The sequence below is a fragment of the Fistularia commersonii genome, chromosome 26, assembly GCF_037954325.1.
Source record: "Fistularia commersonii isolate RoL2024-O1a breed Wild chromosome 26, RoL_Fcom_v1.0, whole genome shotgun sequence".
NCBI classification, from domain to species: Eukaryota; Metazoa; Chordata; class Actinopteri; order Syngnathiformes; family Fistulariidae; genus Fistularia; species Fistularia commersonii.
The window spans coordinates 4,832,154-4,846,812 of NC_141309.1; the positions used below are offsets into that span (position 1 = coordinate 4,832,154).

The 14,659-nt window shown below is 38.2% G+C and overlaps 1 protein-coding gene across 2 annotated transcripts in view; it reads left to right on the forward strand.

Annotated features, from left to right (window-relative positions):
• The first annotated feature begins 963 nt into the window (after positions 1-963).
• nipbla (NIPBL cohesin loading factor a) overlaps positions 964-14,659 on the forward strand; it is a 29,869-nt gene continuing 16,173 nt past the window's right edge. For both annotated transcript variants that reach the window (XM_086173905.1, XM_086173906.1), the window contains exons 1-11: positions 964-1,323; positions 2,874-2,947; positions 9,540-9,689; positions 9,893-10,058; positions 10,225-10,325; positions 10,466-10,577; positions 10,884-11,047; positions 12,384-12,532; positions 13,593-13,683; positions 13,936-14,157; positions 14,372-14,623. In XM_086173905.1, the coding sequence (XP_086030031.1) occupies positions 9,626-9,689; positions 9,893-10,058; positions 10,225-10,325; positions 10,466-10,577; positions 10,884-11,047; positions 12,384-12,532; positions 13,593-13,683; positions 13,936-14,157; positions 14,372-14,623 (1,321 nt within the window). In that variant the 5' untranslated portion in view covers positions 964-1,323; positions 2,874-2,947; positions 9,540-9,625. The remainder of the gene's footprint in view (positions 1,324-2,873; positions 2,948-9,539; positions 9,690-9,892; positions 10,059-10,224; positions 10,326-10,465; positions 10,578-10,883; positions 11,048-12,383; positions 12,533-13,592; positions 13,684-13,935; positions 14,158-14,371; positions 14,624-14,659) is intronic.

Consider the following 14,659-nt stretch of genomic DNA (forward strand, 5'->3'; position numbering starts at 1 on the left):
GTAGATTTTCAATCATTGTGCAACGACACAGAAGAGCTCAGCAAATGTTGGCAAATGAAGTTGTCCTTCTTTCAGTAGAATTTGGTTTTGCAGGTGAGCTGAATAGCATTTCTTCCCTCCTGAACTGACTATCTAACCAAAACTGATGCCCCAAATCATTTACTAATTTTACAGGCCATTGTCACAGGCCAACTTCCTTAATGCTTTTCTCCCTCACTCACTCATTTTTAATAAATAAGCCATTAAAAAATTGAAACGAATTGTTGCCGTTTGAAAAAACAGTTTTATACAGTCTAAAAAATTGTGACATTTTATTTACAAAAACTGATTTCATTGTTTTATTGTTGTTTGAATCACAGTGTACACAAACAATTTCATTTTAAAATCTGAATATTATTAATGTAATGCAACTGATTTGAGTGCAATTCTATTCTCTTGAAACAAATTTTGAATTTAGACTATTTCTATGAGATGGGGATTTTTTTTACGTTATTGCTTATGACAGTCAGTTATTTGAGGTTTTTAGGTTTGCAGACAAACGTACAAACACAGTATCTCATTATTTATTACCTATGATACATGACTATAACTTGAGAATAATCAGGTAAATAAAAAGATAAATTGTCCTACAACACAGGACAGGCTCATCGCTTGTCATGGTTTTGGTTTTTGAGCATCTTTTTGATCACTAGTAAAAAAGGTCAGATTGAGTTAAATTTAGGACGATAAACTCTGGATAGACGTCAAGTGTGGACATTTGTGGTATTTGTTATGTTAAGAGAGTGAATGCAAATGATACTTTCTGTCTGTTTGTCTTTGGCACAATGTGGAGGAACATAAGAGCTAAAGTTGTGTTGAGGCTCCCTCTAGCGGCATAAATGTGAAACGTTGCATGGCATTTTGTTTGGCGCCGATGGAGGGAGTCACTCCTGAGATCTTTGGTCAGTCAGACAGCAGAACTTCCGGTCGGCATTTTGTTCTACGAGAGGAGAGCCTCTTGATGATCGCAACAATCGTCATATTTCTCATCTACTGTCGAAATTGGCTGCACTCATTGTTCATGTCAGCACAGACCAACAGCAACTCCGAAGAACGAATGTTTTCCCAAGAATGTACGTTGAAATATTCACCCTTGAGTGACGGAAGAAGAACGAATCGGTCCGACCCGGATTATTGTTGATAGCTAGCAAGCTAGCTCGCCAGCTAGCTGGCAAGCCAATCGGGTTCCTTCTGGAGGAGCTGCGAGAGAAGAAAGGGGGAGCTAGAGACACGGACACAAACCAAGCTAAAACATTCCCCTCCCTTAGGGCACAACATCCGAAGGTAAATTTATTCACATTTATTTATTTTTTCTGCAAACATTTGAAATTGCTTGAATGAACAATAACATTAGAAATTGCTTTGCTGCAAAACCACCTACGGCGTCGTTAATCGTTGACCGGGAGGTAACGGAAGCTAGCGAACAGCCAAGCTAGCTAGGTGTGTTTTTGCTCTGCCCAGGCGCACGGCCTCAACTGGATGTCATTTGTCGAGCCCGAGGATCGGGCCGTTGCTTCGGAGTTGGAATATGTACCGTTGCCGTCTAAAGATCTAAAGCTACTTTGCCAGACACATCACTCTCTTCTCGAGTTCCATGGAATTCGGCTATCGTTCCGTAATCCACGAAAGGCTTCATTTTATAACTTGAAGCGTCTCCTTTATCAAAACTAGTAGCAGCGTTAGATGCTAACCAACAACAGTTAGAGCTAGTTAGCGTAACCAGCTAGCCGTAAAAACACAACGATTGTTGATAGTGAATGATGGGCAGCTAGCGTAAGTGGACTTAGCCGCTATGGTACGTGGTATCACAAATGTTAGCTCTGTGGTTAGCTCAGAAGATCCCGGTAGTCAACTTCTTGGTAGTATAATGTTACCTTTAATGTTTTTGATCGGAAGTAGCGGCTAGCTGTTGACATTTAAGGATACATTAATTATTAAGATTATCAACTAAGTGGATGTTAATGTCACCCGTGGCAGAAATAGCTTCTATGTTATCGTTATCTGGACTTGTTAGAGCGCTAGTGCTATGTTTTGGTTTGCATGAGCCATTGGCAGGGCCAATTTTAGTTTTGATTGCTACCTGTTTTGGAAATGTTTTGACTGAGAACGAACTGCGTAGAGCCCGCGTTATCCAACAGATCGCAATTTCGTGGACATTTTCGTCCTTTTATTACGGATTTGTCTTGGGGTATCTGGTGCGAAATTAGACATTTTACATATGCTCCGCAATTAAGCACCATGCTGAAAGCGCTCAGTAACTACTCGATACAGGAGGATGTAACCCCCCACAACTGCCGCCACCATCACGGTGCATCTGTTCCTTTGTGCTGCGTCCTGCCTGTCAGTCTCCCAGCTGTCATCTCAGTTCCTGCAAACTGAAAACAGCTCACAGTCTGAGTATGTCTCAGGTGCAGCTAGCAGATATTATGCTTATAACATCCTTCACCCACTGTGATTTTGAGGAATGGGTATGTCCTGCAGAAGTTCTGGTTATCTCGGTTTGACATCTGCGATTGGCAACAGCGTTGTGGGAGTTTTGTTTTTTTTTCTTAAATGCAGAACAACTTCTCATCAGTGATCTGCTAAAGTTGCTGGGAAATGTATTTCCTTGCTATCACTTTAAAAAGGGGAGGGGTTTTTATCAACAAGGAAAATTATACTGTTGCATTCTAAGATAGAATGACAGACTTGCATGTTTATCAGTGGATATTGTGATATTCCTGTTTTGTTAAGTTATCAATACTCACTGATGGGTTTTCCGCTGTTGATTGTAATTTTTTTTTTTTTTTACAAAGAATTGACACCTGATGTAGCTTTGCACTTTCTTTTAACAGATTGTAGGAGCAGGAGTTTTTTTTTCTGAAATGTCAGTGAGTCCACCCGAGACTGCACAGAATTCTTCAAAAAGGTATTTGTGACCGAAGGCCCCTCGTGTTTCCAATTACTATCCGTTTTCAATTTTATTTATTTGATTTTTTTCTGATAATGTTTAGTAAAAAAATATTGATTATGATAAATAATTGTTCAGACTAGTTTGAGAGATGTGTATACTTAATCTTGATATTTGTCCGTATTCCATAAATCAAAAAAATTCAGGTAAAAGGGCTCTTCCAGCTTACTGTAGCAGCCAGACTTATCCGCAAGTACTAGGCTTTTCTTTGACCTAATGTGTATACATAGTTTGAAATGAATGGAGATAGAAAGAATATCTATTAATACACTTATACATACTGAGTGTTTATTACAGGTCAGTTTAGCTTTAAGCCAGTGTTTTTGGCTGTTCATCTTGTTGATTAGTGAAAATGTACATTGTACAATGTATACATTGTTTCCTTTGTACTGAAAAAGGAAAACTGTTGACCTGTGGTCCAACCATATTTGATTGATAACGATAATGCATGCATCAGTGACAGTGATTTGATTATAGGAGGTGGGTCATTTGTCCATGTTCAAACAAGAGAAAAAAAAGACTTACACATGGTTTTATCATCATCCATGTGGAGAAAAAAATTGACATTCTGTTTAAGAGAAAAAGAAAGAAAGCATAACTCTTTGTGTTGAAAATATTGGCAGTTATTCATATCAGAATTGTAGAAATCATACACATTACTTTAACTCTGTGTCTCCTGTTGTAAATATTACAATAATTATTTAAATCAAAGATTAGAATAAAGTAACTGAAGATACCAAGTCCTTTATCCTAAATTAGGTGCTGTGAATATTGTTCAGACGTCAATGAAGTTCTTCATCTTCTGTGGTTAAGTTTATACAAGTGATAGACCTGACCTTTCATCTCTCAAACCACTGGCTCTCTGTAGCCGGAATGACTTACTTCAGACATTCCCTTGCGTATAAGGTCAAACATATATTTCTAATGTACTGTCTTGCTCACTTGGAGGTACTTGCTAATTTTAAAATTGTCTGTCGATTTCAGCAATTTAGGACATTTTTTCTGTGGTCTGAAAATATCCAAGTGAATTTGCTGCATATTGGCAAAAAGTTTAATAATTCGTTCAGCGTTGATTTTTGTTTGAGTGGCCTTCTGAATATCAGAGTTTCGTTGTCCACCTGTCCAGTCCAGTTGCTCCTAATGAGTTATGCTGCTCCTTGCATGGCAGCTTCCACTATATGTATGTGTTTTAATGGATGGATGAATGCATTGTGAAAAGTTCCTCTATAATGTTAGCCAAGTCCAATAAGTAAAAGAGTTATGAAAACAAAAAAAATGCAATTTGGTTAGTCAAATTCTGTATCCCTATTTTTGACATGATATTTCAGGTGGAAGATATGTTATGAATATATTACCCTGCCCTACCAGTTCTTGGTTGGGAAATAAATTATGGCGTCCATCACATTATATGCCCTTCCCCAATAACATTCAGATTTGGCTCATCCCCGATTATAGGTATGAGACTTCTTTTTGTCAATGAGGCTTACGAGTTGGGTTTTGGAATATGACATCAAGTCTTATTCCTGTGGATTTATCGTGTGAAACACATACATTTATTTTGTTACATGTACTGGAAGCAAAGTATCTATTGGCTATATTAACTACCCCAAAGCTGAGTATGAATGCATTTGTTTGCACAGATGCCTGATAAATTTGAACATCTACATCACCATGCCTCCATGATTTATCATTTGTGCTCCACCGGACCCAATCCTTCCCCAATTGTGTGATTTAAAATATCACAAGGTGTACCTTAGTTCAGGACATGTGATTTGAAGTATCCAGTCTGTTATTTGTCGCTCCTCAATGCTGAACTGATATGTTAGAGCATTTTCAAGTGAATTTCCTTTTTACACTATACCCTTTTTTTGGCCTTCCACATGGACCAAGATGCAACACTTCCATTGCCTGGAAACCTGTTATTGAACTTTAGATTTGTCATTGTATTTGTAGACCACAATTTGAGTCCTTTTCACACACATTTATTTAATAGTAATTGCTATATAATTGTTTTGGGGAGATTTTATTCTTAGAATGCATCTGCTAGCATGAAGAAAATGTGCCATGATAAACCCACACCAAAGGGCCACTGTCAATCAAAACATCCACAGTTATGATAGGATGTCAAAAAGTGTGACTCAAACAATAGGACAAACGTGTTGTTATTAGATGAGCTATTGTTTTCATTTCATGAAATATCAGATAATTTTGACTCCTAATGGGGAAAAGGATTACACTGCAGTCATGGCAGAAATAAAATAATGAGGCAGCACTGCAAATACTGAAGTAGCAGTAATGACTAAATGATACAAATAAAAAGTAGAATAAATTAGTAATACTATAAGAAATTGATGGAAATCCTTAAAATACTTCTACAAGCCCCAAATATACCTAGTTTTTTCCCACTCAGGCCATGATTATATTCTGTATTCTCTATGTGATCGACTCTATGAGGCCGTGAAGAACTGTCAAGCAACAGACCAAATCCGAGTTGAATCTTGAAGTGCTCAAAGCTATTAAACTTGGTTGCTCCTGGGGCTTTGTTTGTTTTAATTGTTCTTGATAGCTGTTTGTGTATAAACAGCTATTTTGTCATTCCAGCTGGACTCGATTGAATTTTCGAATATTTTTCAAGCACAATTGCTATTCTGCTGTTCTGACATGGGTGACTATCAAGAGATTTTTTTATGATGTTACTGAAGTTATCTGTTCTTGTTGCTGGTTTTTGAAGTTGAGAGCTTTTACTTTGCTCTGAGTGGAACTCCCAACAGAGGTCAGTTAGTCTCAATGTAGGTCTGTGTGCAAGAAATATGGATAAAGATGATTAATTGATTTGACAACAAATATTCATCCATCTCTGTCTATCAAATGGCTAGATATTGACAGCAAATACTTGAAAGACCAATTCTCCTTCTTTTAACATTTCTACATCTGCATCATATAAGCATGGAGGCTTGTGGTTTGCACTTCTCTTCAATTACTTCATTATCTAGGACTGTTCCTGGTGTCAGTGGTCTTGGTCTGTTGAAACTATAATAGAATATTCTTTATTAATTTTACCTTGTAACTGCAGTTATTGACCTCCACTTTTATTTGCCTATATCACACAGTTCGACAGTATTTGAGACAAACATCTGTATGAGACTGGCCTTTAAGGAACTTACACGCAAGAGACCCCAAGGGATTAGTGTGTAAATAAATAATACAACAGTACAGCATGTTAATGCACACTTCTGAATTATTCTTGTGGCCATGGTAGGGGCTGGTTGAAAAGGTCTCATGTATTTGCTTGTTGGGTCAAAAATACATTTCATAAATGGTCGTGCCTGGGTGAAACATAACAGAACTGTTTACAAAGAAAACCTAGATAATTAAGAGTTAAGACAGAGCGATTTCTGAAGGGATTTTGGGCAGTAATATTACAATGGTTTTTCAGTGTTGATCAGTCCGCTTAATGGTACTTCCATCCACCTGTTGTTGAAATTTTCAATAGGCTATACAAGCAGTGCAGTAGCAGATACTGTTTGTGAAACACCAAGAGGATGCTGACTTCTTGCCTTATATATTTCCTGGAAATACCTCCTCAGATGTCTTGAAACTGATCAGTGCAACTGTAGCCTACACAAGGAGCAGGTAAGGCAGGTAAAAAAAACAAAACAAAAACCTGCTCTGCTCCAAAGATGTTGCATTGCGGATGTGCCTGTTGTATGTTTGCTTTTTCCAGTTGTTGGTTGAGTGTGTGGGACAACCAACAGGACATGGGGATTGTATCGTTCTATTTACAGGTCCAATGAGATGTGTTTTTGGAGGGCAACAGCAGCCACAAAGTTCCAAAAATAGAAATTCAGCATGTGTCGGCTAAAATTTTATTCACGTTGAATACATGGGAAACACTGAATAAACAGTTTTCAGTTTTGCTTTTTGTCTGATTTGTGATTATATTAAGGTTCAGGCAGTTCGAGACGAAACACTTAAGTCCAGTGTCATTGCCTACAAGCATTGCACCTAGGCAGGATGCGTTTGCCTTTCCTAATTCTGTTATGGGTGGATTCATCACTGAAGGATACGTAAACTACTGTACTCTTCATATAGAATTGTTACGTGGGAGATCGCTTATCGTCAGAATGCTGTCGATCCAATGGCACGTTCATGTTCGGCTTGCCTTGACATTACACAGTCTTGCTGTTGTTTAGTAGAAGACGATTAACTTGAATTTTTTCCACCTTTATTTGTGCTTGGGATCAGCAGAAAATCCCTTTATCTCAGCTTCCTTAAGTTTATTTTACAAAAGAGACAACTTACAGATTTGTGTTCACTTGTATACCTGGAATCTTATCTGGCAGCTACATGTTTCTGAAAAACATCAAGACACTGCTAAACTTTTAATTGATATTGTTATGATGCATATGGAGTCATTCGAGTGGGGCTTTTGATGTGAAAAATTAATATTTGTCTCTGCATAAAAAATAGAAACGTCAGGACTATCTTACGAGTGAGTTTCTGTACTGTTGCCCTGCAGTTGCAATATAGTCACATATTCACTCCTTCATGTTAAAAACATAGTGTCGAAAGACACTGCTGCCCTAAACAGCAGGACTGAGGCATCACTTCAGCATCAAAAAGTGAAAACTCACTAGAGAGTACATAAAAATCTATATACATGGTGTCAAGCCAAACAGAAATTTGTGTGTGAATTTAATCTACATTAGTATACCTTACCCTATGTTTTAAAGACAGATGGAAAATGTTATCATTAATTTATAAAACTCAAGTGCACTACTGGTATGTTTTAAGTAGCAGTTATGTTGTCATTTTCAGTTAGGTTTCCCTTTGGAACTAGAGACAAAAATCTAGGCACAGTGTGATTAACCAAATAATTTTAATTTTTTGAGTTAGTTTTGGTTATTTTTTGGAAGATTAAAGTATTTTTGATGCCCCTAAAATATTTATAGTTGTATATATAGTTATATACCAGTAGCAGAAGTTAATTGTCGAGGATTTGTATCAGTGAATTTTGAAGTTGTATTTTGTGATGATGTATTTGGTAGTGTATTCCAGGGTATGTCAGAAACAATATTGGCTTTGCCATGTACTCCTTTTCCAAATTTCTTTGGCTACACAAAACCTCAATGTTTTGCATAGTTGGTTGCCATTAGCTCTGTATTTAGATAAAAAAAAAAGTTTGCTAGGCACTGCCAACTCAGTGACTATTTCAGGCTCTGGACCAGACATGGATACTAATATTGGCTCATTTAAGGTGCCAGTCCAAGGCTAGTGTGTAACTGCTGTGTATAGTTTTAACCAGATGGAGAAAATCCATACATTTCCAAATTTCAAGTGGAACAGCAGAGGTTGCCGTGTGTTATATCCTTATTTTGGCCTAGATATTGAACAGGATTTGATCATCAGCATCTTTGTCAACGTAACAAGGTTCTGACTGAAAATTATCAATTGGTGTGTTGCTCAGAGTATTTTGTTGATTGTGTTATTGTTTGTGTGTATCTGTTGATTGAAAATGATATCCAATGTTGTGATTCTGCCTCAAAATAGTATAGAATTTTGATTGCAGTGTGCTGTTCACTGCTGAAAACTTTGACTGCACGCTATTCTCTTCCCTTGCTTGTTTTCCTCCATCTGTTTAGAGATTTACTGGCACAGCAGATTTTTAAGGCAAGGTGAATGTAACCACAGGATTAGCAGTGGCAGCAGAAACCCTCAGAATTAGTGTAATTTTCATGACAGTTGTTTTTGTTTAGGATTGTGATGAATCCTGGAAACCACATTTAAAGCAAACCTGGATGGCTCTGGGACCTACACATCTGATATTTAACCAATCTGTGAGGCTAGGCAGCTCATTTAGGAAGCGCTGGTTCATGTGCCTAGTGTCCAACACATGACATTCCATTAATTTCAGCCCATGCTGCTTTGATTGATGTCATCAGTTTTGCAGATATTACATTTACCGTTGCAGTCATTTGTCCTCGTGAATTGAAACTGTCTTTGCCAATCTCTGCATCGTTACTTAGTTGTGGACTGTGCATGTTATTGATGTCATAGTTTTGCAATGCACAATTAACAGAAAACCGTGCAGGCTTTGATGAGAAAAATTGATATGAATGGAGGTCCATGATTCTGATGCCCAATGTAATAAAAAACGGTGGTCCTTACCAGAAGCTGGTTATTGATTCCTAGTTATGAATTCTAGTTTCTACTACAAGCTACCAAGTCGCTTATCCGTTTGCTTTCATTGGCTCTTGTTAATATTTCCTTAATCTCGTGGTCATACTTGGTGAATTGAATCTGATTTCAGTTTATATCAATCATGAATGACATTTATAATAAAAACTCAAGGAATGACATCAATAATTCAGCTCTGGCAGCCTCTGATCCAGGCAGTAACACAAAGAATATGCTGAAAAAACACTTTTGCCCTTCTCTTTTTCACAATGTCCCTCTCCCCTGTTTTATTCCAATTTTAAATCGTGACCCCTCATGTTCACCATTCATGTTTTTCAAATTCTTCTCTAACTTAAACTTCTATTCTTCCCAGGTGTCAGGAGATGTGAGGACGGGTGTCGTCCATTGACCCCCTGATCTTCCTGTGTATTAACACACTCCCCAACCCTCACCTTCAGCATGAATGGGGATATGCCTCATGTTCCCATCACCACTCTTGCTGGGATTGCTAGCCTAACAGACTGTAAGTAATTCAAAGCTTTGTCTAAAGGCACAATTTTATATTTAAAATACTGGCATTTAACATGTTAGTTGGGATTATTCTGGACTTTAACTTATCTACTTTCTTCTCCGTATTTCCTTGATTGGTCATGCCTATTTTTGCAGACTTTCTCCTGGTTTTAATCTTATTTCTATTTTCCTCTATCATCTCCGTCCTTGTCCCAGTGTTGAACCAGCTGCCCCTTCCTTCCCCTCTCCCGGCCACCACCACTAAGAGCCTCCTGTACAATGGAAGGATTGCAGAGGAGGTTAATTGCCTATTGGGTTGTAGGGATGAGAATCTTGCTTCCCAGCTAGCCCATGGCCTCAACCAGGTGTCCACAGAGCACATGTGAGTACATAAGAGATGCACTGCAATTATCAGCCATGAAATATCAGGAAATATAAAGACATTAGAGTCATAATGAAAAAACAAGTAACGGTAATATAATTCTGTCAAACCCCATTCGCACCATTGTACATGTGACTGGAACCCTTTCTTTTTTATGTTTGTCTAGAGAGCTTAAGGACAACCTTGGGAGCGATGAGCCAGAAGGAGATGCACCACTGCTGCTGCAGACCATGCTGGCCAGAAACCCTGGCATCTTCAGGGAGAAAAGTATGAACAGTACTTACCTTATGCATGATGACATGGAACACAAACATCAGAACTTCATCTTGTCTTTTATGAACACAACATATCTACTCCATGTATTAAGTATGACCATTATTTCCTTTTTTCCCCCCGTCCCTGAGCAGATGTTATGCAGCAACCAATGGTACAACAGTACAAGATTACCCAAAACTCCATGCATAGCCCAGCTCAGCCTGCAAACTTCCCGCCCGCAGCTATATCTCCTAGTCCATCAAGGTGGGTCAATCCTAAAAAGCCGTGTGTTCATCAAGATAGTAAATACAAATAGTTGTATTTGTTGTGCATATGTTTTCTCTCTGTTTAAATTTTATATTGCAGATTTATCTTATTTTACTGTAGTAACATTTAGTTTGGGGAGAAATTGCTTTTCATATATTAAGTCACAATATTACTTCCCAACATTATTGTCATTGCTTTGCTGCCATTTAATATAGGAGCATAGGGTTTGATATAATTTACTGTTAATGGTGTTACATAAGTATAATGATCCTTTACTGTCTTTCTCTCTGCCCTTACCATCAGCCGTTTTGTGGCCCCCCAGACTGGGTCTAGTAGTCGATATATGGGTCAGCAGAATAGCCCGGTGCCGAGTCCCTATACTCCTCAGAGCCCCGCAACTGGTTACATACAGCAGTATCCCCACCAACAACCACCCAGCTATAACCAGCACCAACAGATCCAACAAGGTGAGAGTGTAATATTTGAATGTTCTACTGAATCAGAAGACAATCGCCAAGCAAAGTGCAGTCCGACTTACTGGTCATCATCTCTATAACTTGTTCCTACATTAAACTCAAACAGTGAATATGAGAACAAGTGACTGTGGGTGAGGTGATTTAAATTATTGCAGCGACTGAATGTTCTTATTTTCTGTTGACAAAATCATTGCGTTTTTAATGTTGACAGTTGTACTTATGTGGGCCGCAACCAAGAGTTTATAAACAAGTTAAGACTTTTTTACACCTGCACCCAGCAGTCTCTGGGAGACCTGCTTGTCACTAAGGTGAAATAGATGATCCAACTTGAGTGGATATTCAACAGTGGGCAATCTAACTTTTGGTTTGACTGTTGCGATTCACCTTCTCTTCACTGCCTAAAAGCCGCAAATGTACTGGTATAATTTTGTGTGTGGTGTTGGAATTGATTTTTGATCCATAATATCGCTTATAGTTTTTATTCTGTACTTTGAGTGGCTATAGCCCAACCATGACCCTGTGTATAGGATAAATGCTGTAGACAATGAATATACCGGTACTCAAATGTCACTCATCACTGCCAGCACTTGCTACCAAGTCAGATCGGTTCTTGTGTTTTGTTCATAATTATTCATAATTTTCCGGCATCACAGTTCTTTTCATCACATCACAGTACACAGGCATTTTCAAGACCATGTCAAAAGATGCACCACCATGATTTATATTTTTCTATCAGCTTGCTGTCAGTGTTTATTCTTGTGACATCCCTGATTTTAAGAGATTTAAAATTGTGTGCTGATTTTCTACTCTGAGCTGTGGAACTACATTGAATTAATCGGTAGAATGTAATATCATTTTGAACTCAATTGGGATGGAAACTAGATATACTTATCCTGAGCAGTCATATTGTGGAATTAGATTGAGATTCAGCACAGTGATTGATGGTGGTCCCTCCTGTTCAGTGGGCATGTGTGTGCATCCATACCACATGCACGCTTTTTGAGTTGAGTGTTACAAATCTGATCCTATTATTCAACTTCATGAGTTTTTTCCTGGTAGAATATGTTATAGGCCCCATCCGTCCCTCAATGTTTCAAGTAAAACACTCTTCCATTTGTCACCTTGTTTGATTAACTTTTGAAAATGACTTATGTTACTGATTCGCTCATCATCTTACTGGATCTCGTGACGCCTCTTAATGCGATGTAATGTAATGTAAAAAGACTGTCGATGTATTTATTTATTTGTTTGTTTGTTTGCAATCATAGTAATAATTGTACCCATAGATGACATAAAAATGATGCATTTTCTTGTTGTATCTCATTAGTTTCAGTGGCCAGTCCCATGGTTCCAGGCAGCATACGAAACATTCATGAAGGCAAAGTATCGGGGCAGATGTCCAACGCTGCTAACCACCACTCAGACAGGCACGGCACTGAGGACTACCTAAACATTGTTCACCGACTTGGCAATGAGGTAAACTTTTCCATGTTAATGAAGACCGTTTGAACAGAAAAAAATTGAAAATGATGAATTACCAAACTTACCATGCTAAGTGAGGGCAGTTCTTAGAATTCTAGATATTTAAAGGAATCCAATCCGTGCTATTCTACCTTTTTCTGTTTTGCTGAATCATGTTTTTCAATGTGACAGCTTGACACACCACTCTAGCCCTTGCAAATAGTCAAGCCTGCCTTCAGCTAAAGGCAGCAATTAGTGCCAGGGAAGTTATTAACTATCTTCAAATTTGGTATTTCAGTTTATGTTTACTTTAGACTCCTTTCTATTTGCATTTGTTTGAATGGCTGTGTTTCAGTAGCTTTATCGCCTGATATTTAAATAAAGTGCCGGGGCTATTTCTTTTTCTTAGTTGCGTTGTTCTTGTGCTCGATACAATGGGACAACAATTAAAGAAACCTTATGTAGAATAATATATTAGATTAGGGCACTTGAGTATGGTAGCTTTTGGTTGTTTTTAATATACACAATGTTGACCAGAAAGACGTTTTTAAAGTTAGCAGCTGTACATTTAAAGGAGGATCATGCTAGGCAGTACAACATTTTTTGTATATAATGTGTATTTAATGGAATGTGCACTAACCAATTAAGAATCTTGACTGATTTTCATCTATGTTTTAGTCATTTTTTTCACAGCTCTGTCTTAAATGGGTTTATTGTAAAAAAAAGTGTTTCTCCCTGAGATGATGTAGAAATCAACACGTAATATCAAATTAAAAGTAAATAGCATTGTAATATATATGTAATATGTAATATATAATATATGTAATATATATGTTATATGTAATATGACTTGGGGAAAGTAATGGTGCATGCGTATACATCACGCCACATCATCACTTGTCATGTTAGTGTTTTAGGACATTGAATAGTTCTCGGGATCCATAATTACACCCCAATTATAAAACTAATGGTGTAACAATGTAGTCTGTGTGAAATGCCTAAAAATATTCATGAAACTAATGACTGTCAACCTCTCCAATGTGGCTTATGTCTGTTTTATCCATGTGTTAACCAGGAGGGGGACTCAACCATGAGAAATCCTGCTTTCCCTCTGAGATCGTCACAGTCAGGTTGCTCTCCGGCAGGGAATGAAGGAACACCCAAATGTAAGGAAAGTGCAGGTGGAGGGAGAGTTTGTTGTATGAACAAGCCATCACCGTTATCACAGAGACAATTCACTCGTATGACAATACACGATTGGTTGATACCACTGTCAGTGAAAAGGATAACAGCTTTTGTGTTTGTTTTGGTTGTCTGTTTGTTTTGTTTTGTTTGTTGTTTGTCTCAAGTTTGCTTATGTACATTTTCATTTACCTCTTGAAGGGGGCCTTCAATTTTTTTCTTTTTCTTCCCCATAGTGGGCTCTCGCCCCCCACTGATTTTGCAGTCACCACCTCCCTATGCACCGTCACCAAGGGAGGGAGCAGCTGACCAGAAACAACATCTTCAGCAAAGGAAGAAAACTCCAGTAGTGAAAGAGGAGAAAGATATGTACGACATTGTTAGCTCTCCGAACAAAGACTCCACCAAACTTACCCTCAAATTGTCCAGGGTGAAGTCAAATGAGTCTGATCCTCCAGGTGAGCAGGTTTAGATCTGTTTAGTTGGAGGCATTTTTGAATGAATGTTTTTATTGATTTTACCTCCATATGCATGCAGTTCAAAATTTAATTACATTGATTGCATCTTTTCATGTCACAATATTGTGGAATGCTTAAGATTATGTGAGTGAACAGTTGAAATCATCAGCCCTTGAAATACCATGCTAATAGATGTTTTGGGGAATTATTTTAGGTGATGTTGCACAAGGCATGGACCATAATTCTGACAACATGGAAGCTGAAATGGGCTTCCAGCAGGTGCCTGTTCTCCAGCAAAATCTTGGAGCACGACAGCAACAGATCTCCCAGCACGCAGGTGGTGCCAGTGGCCTCCAGCCTCCCAGTTCCCCTTATGATGAGGTGGAACTTGATGCCCTCGCAGAAATTGAAAGGATAGAACGGGAGGCAGCTAGTGAGAAGTGTTCGAAAGAGGTGCAAGATAAAGGTATGTGGGATCATTTTAACCTTTTGGGACAAGTAT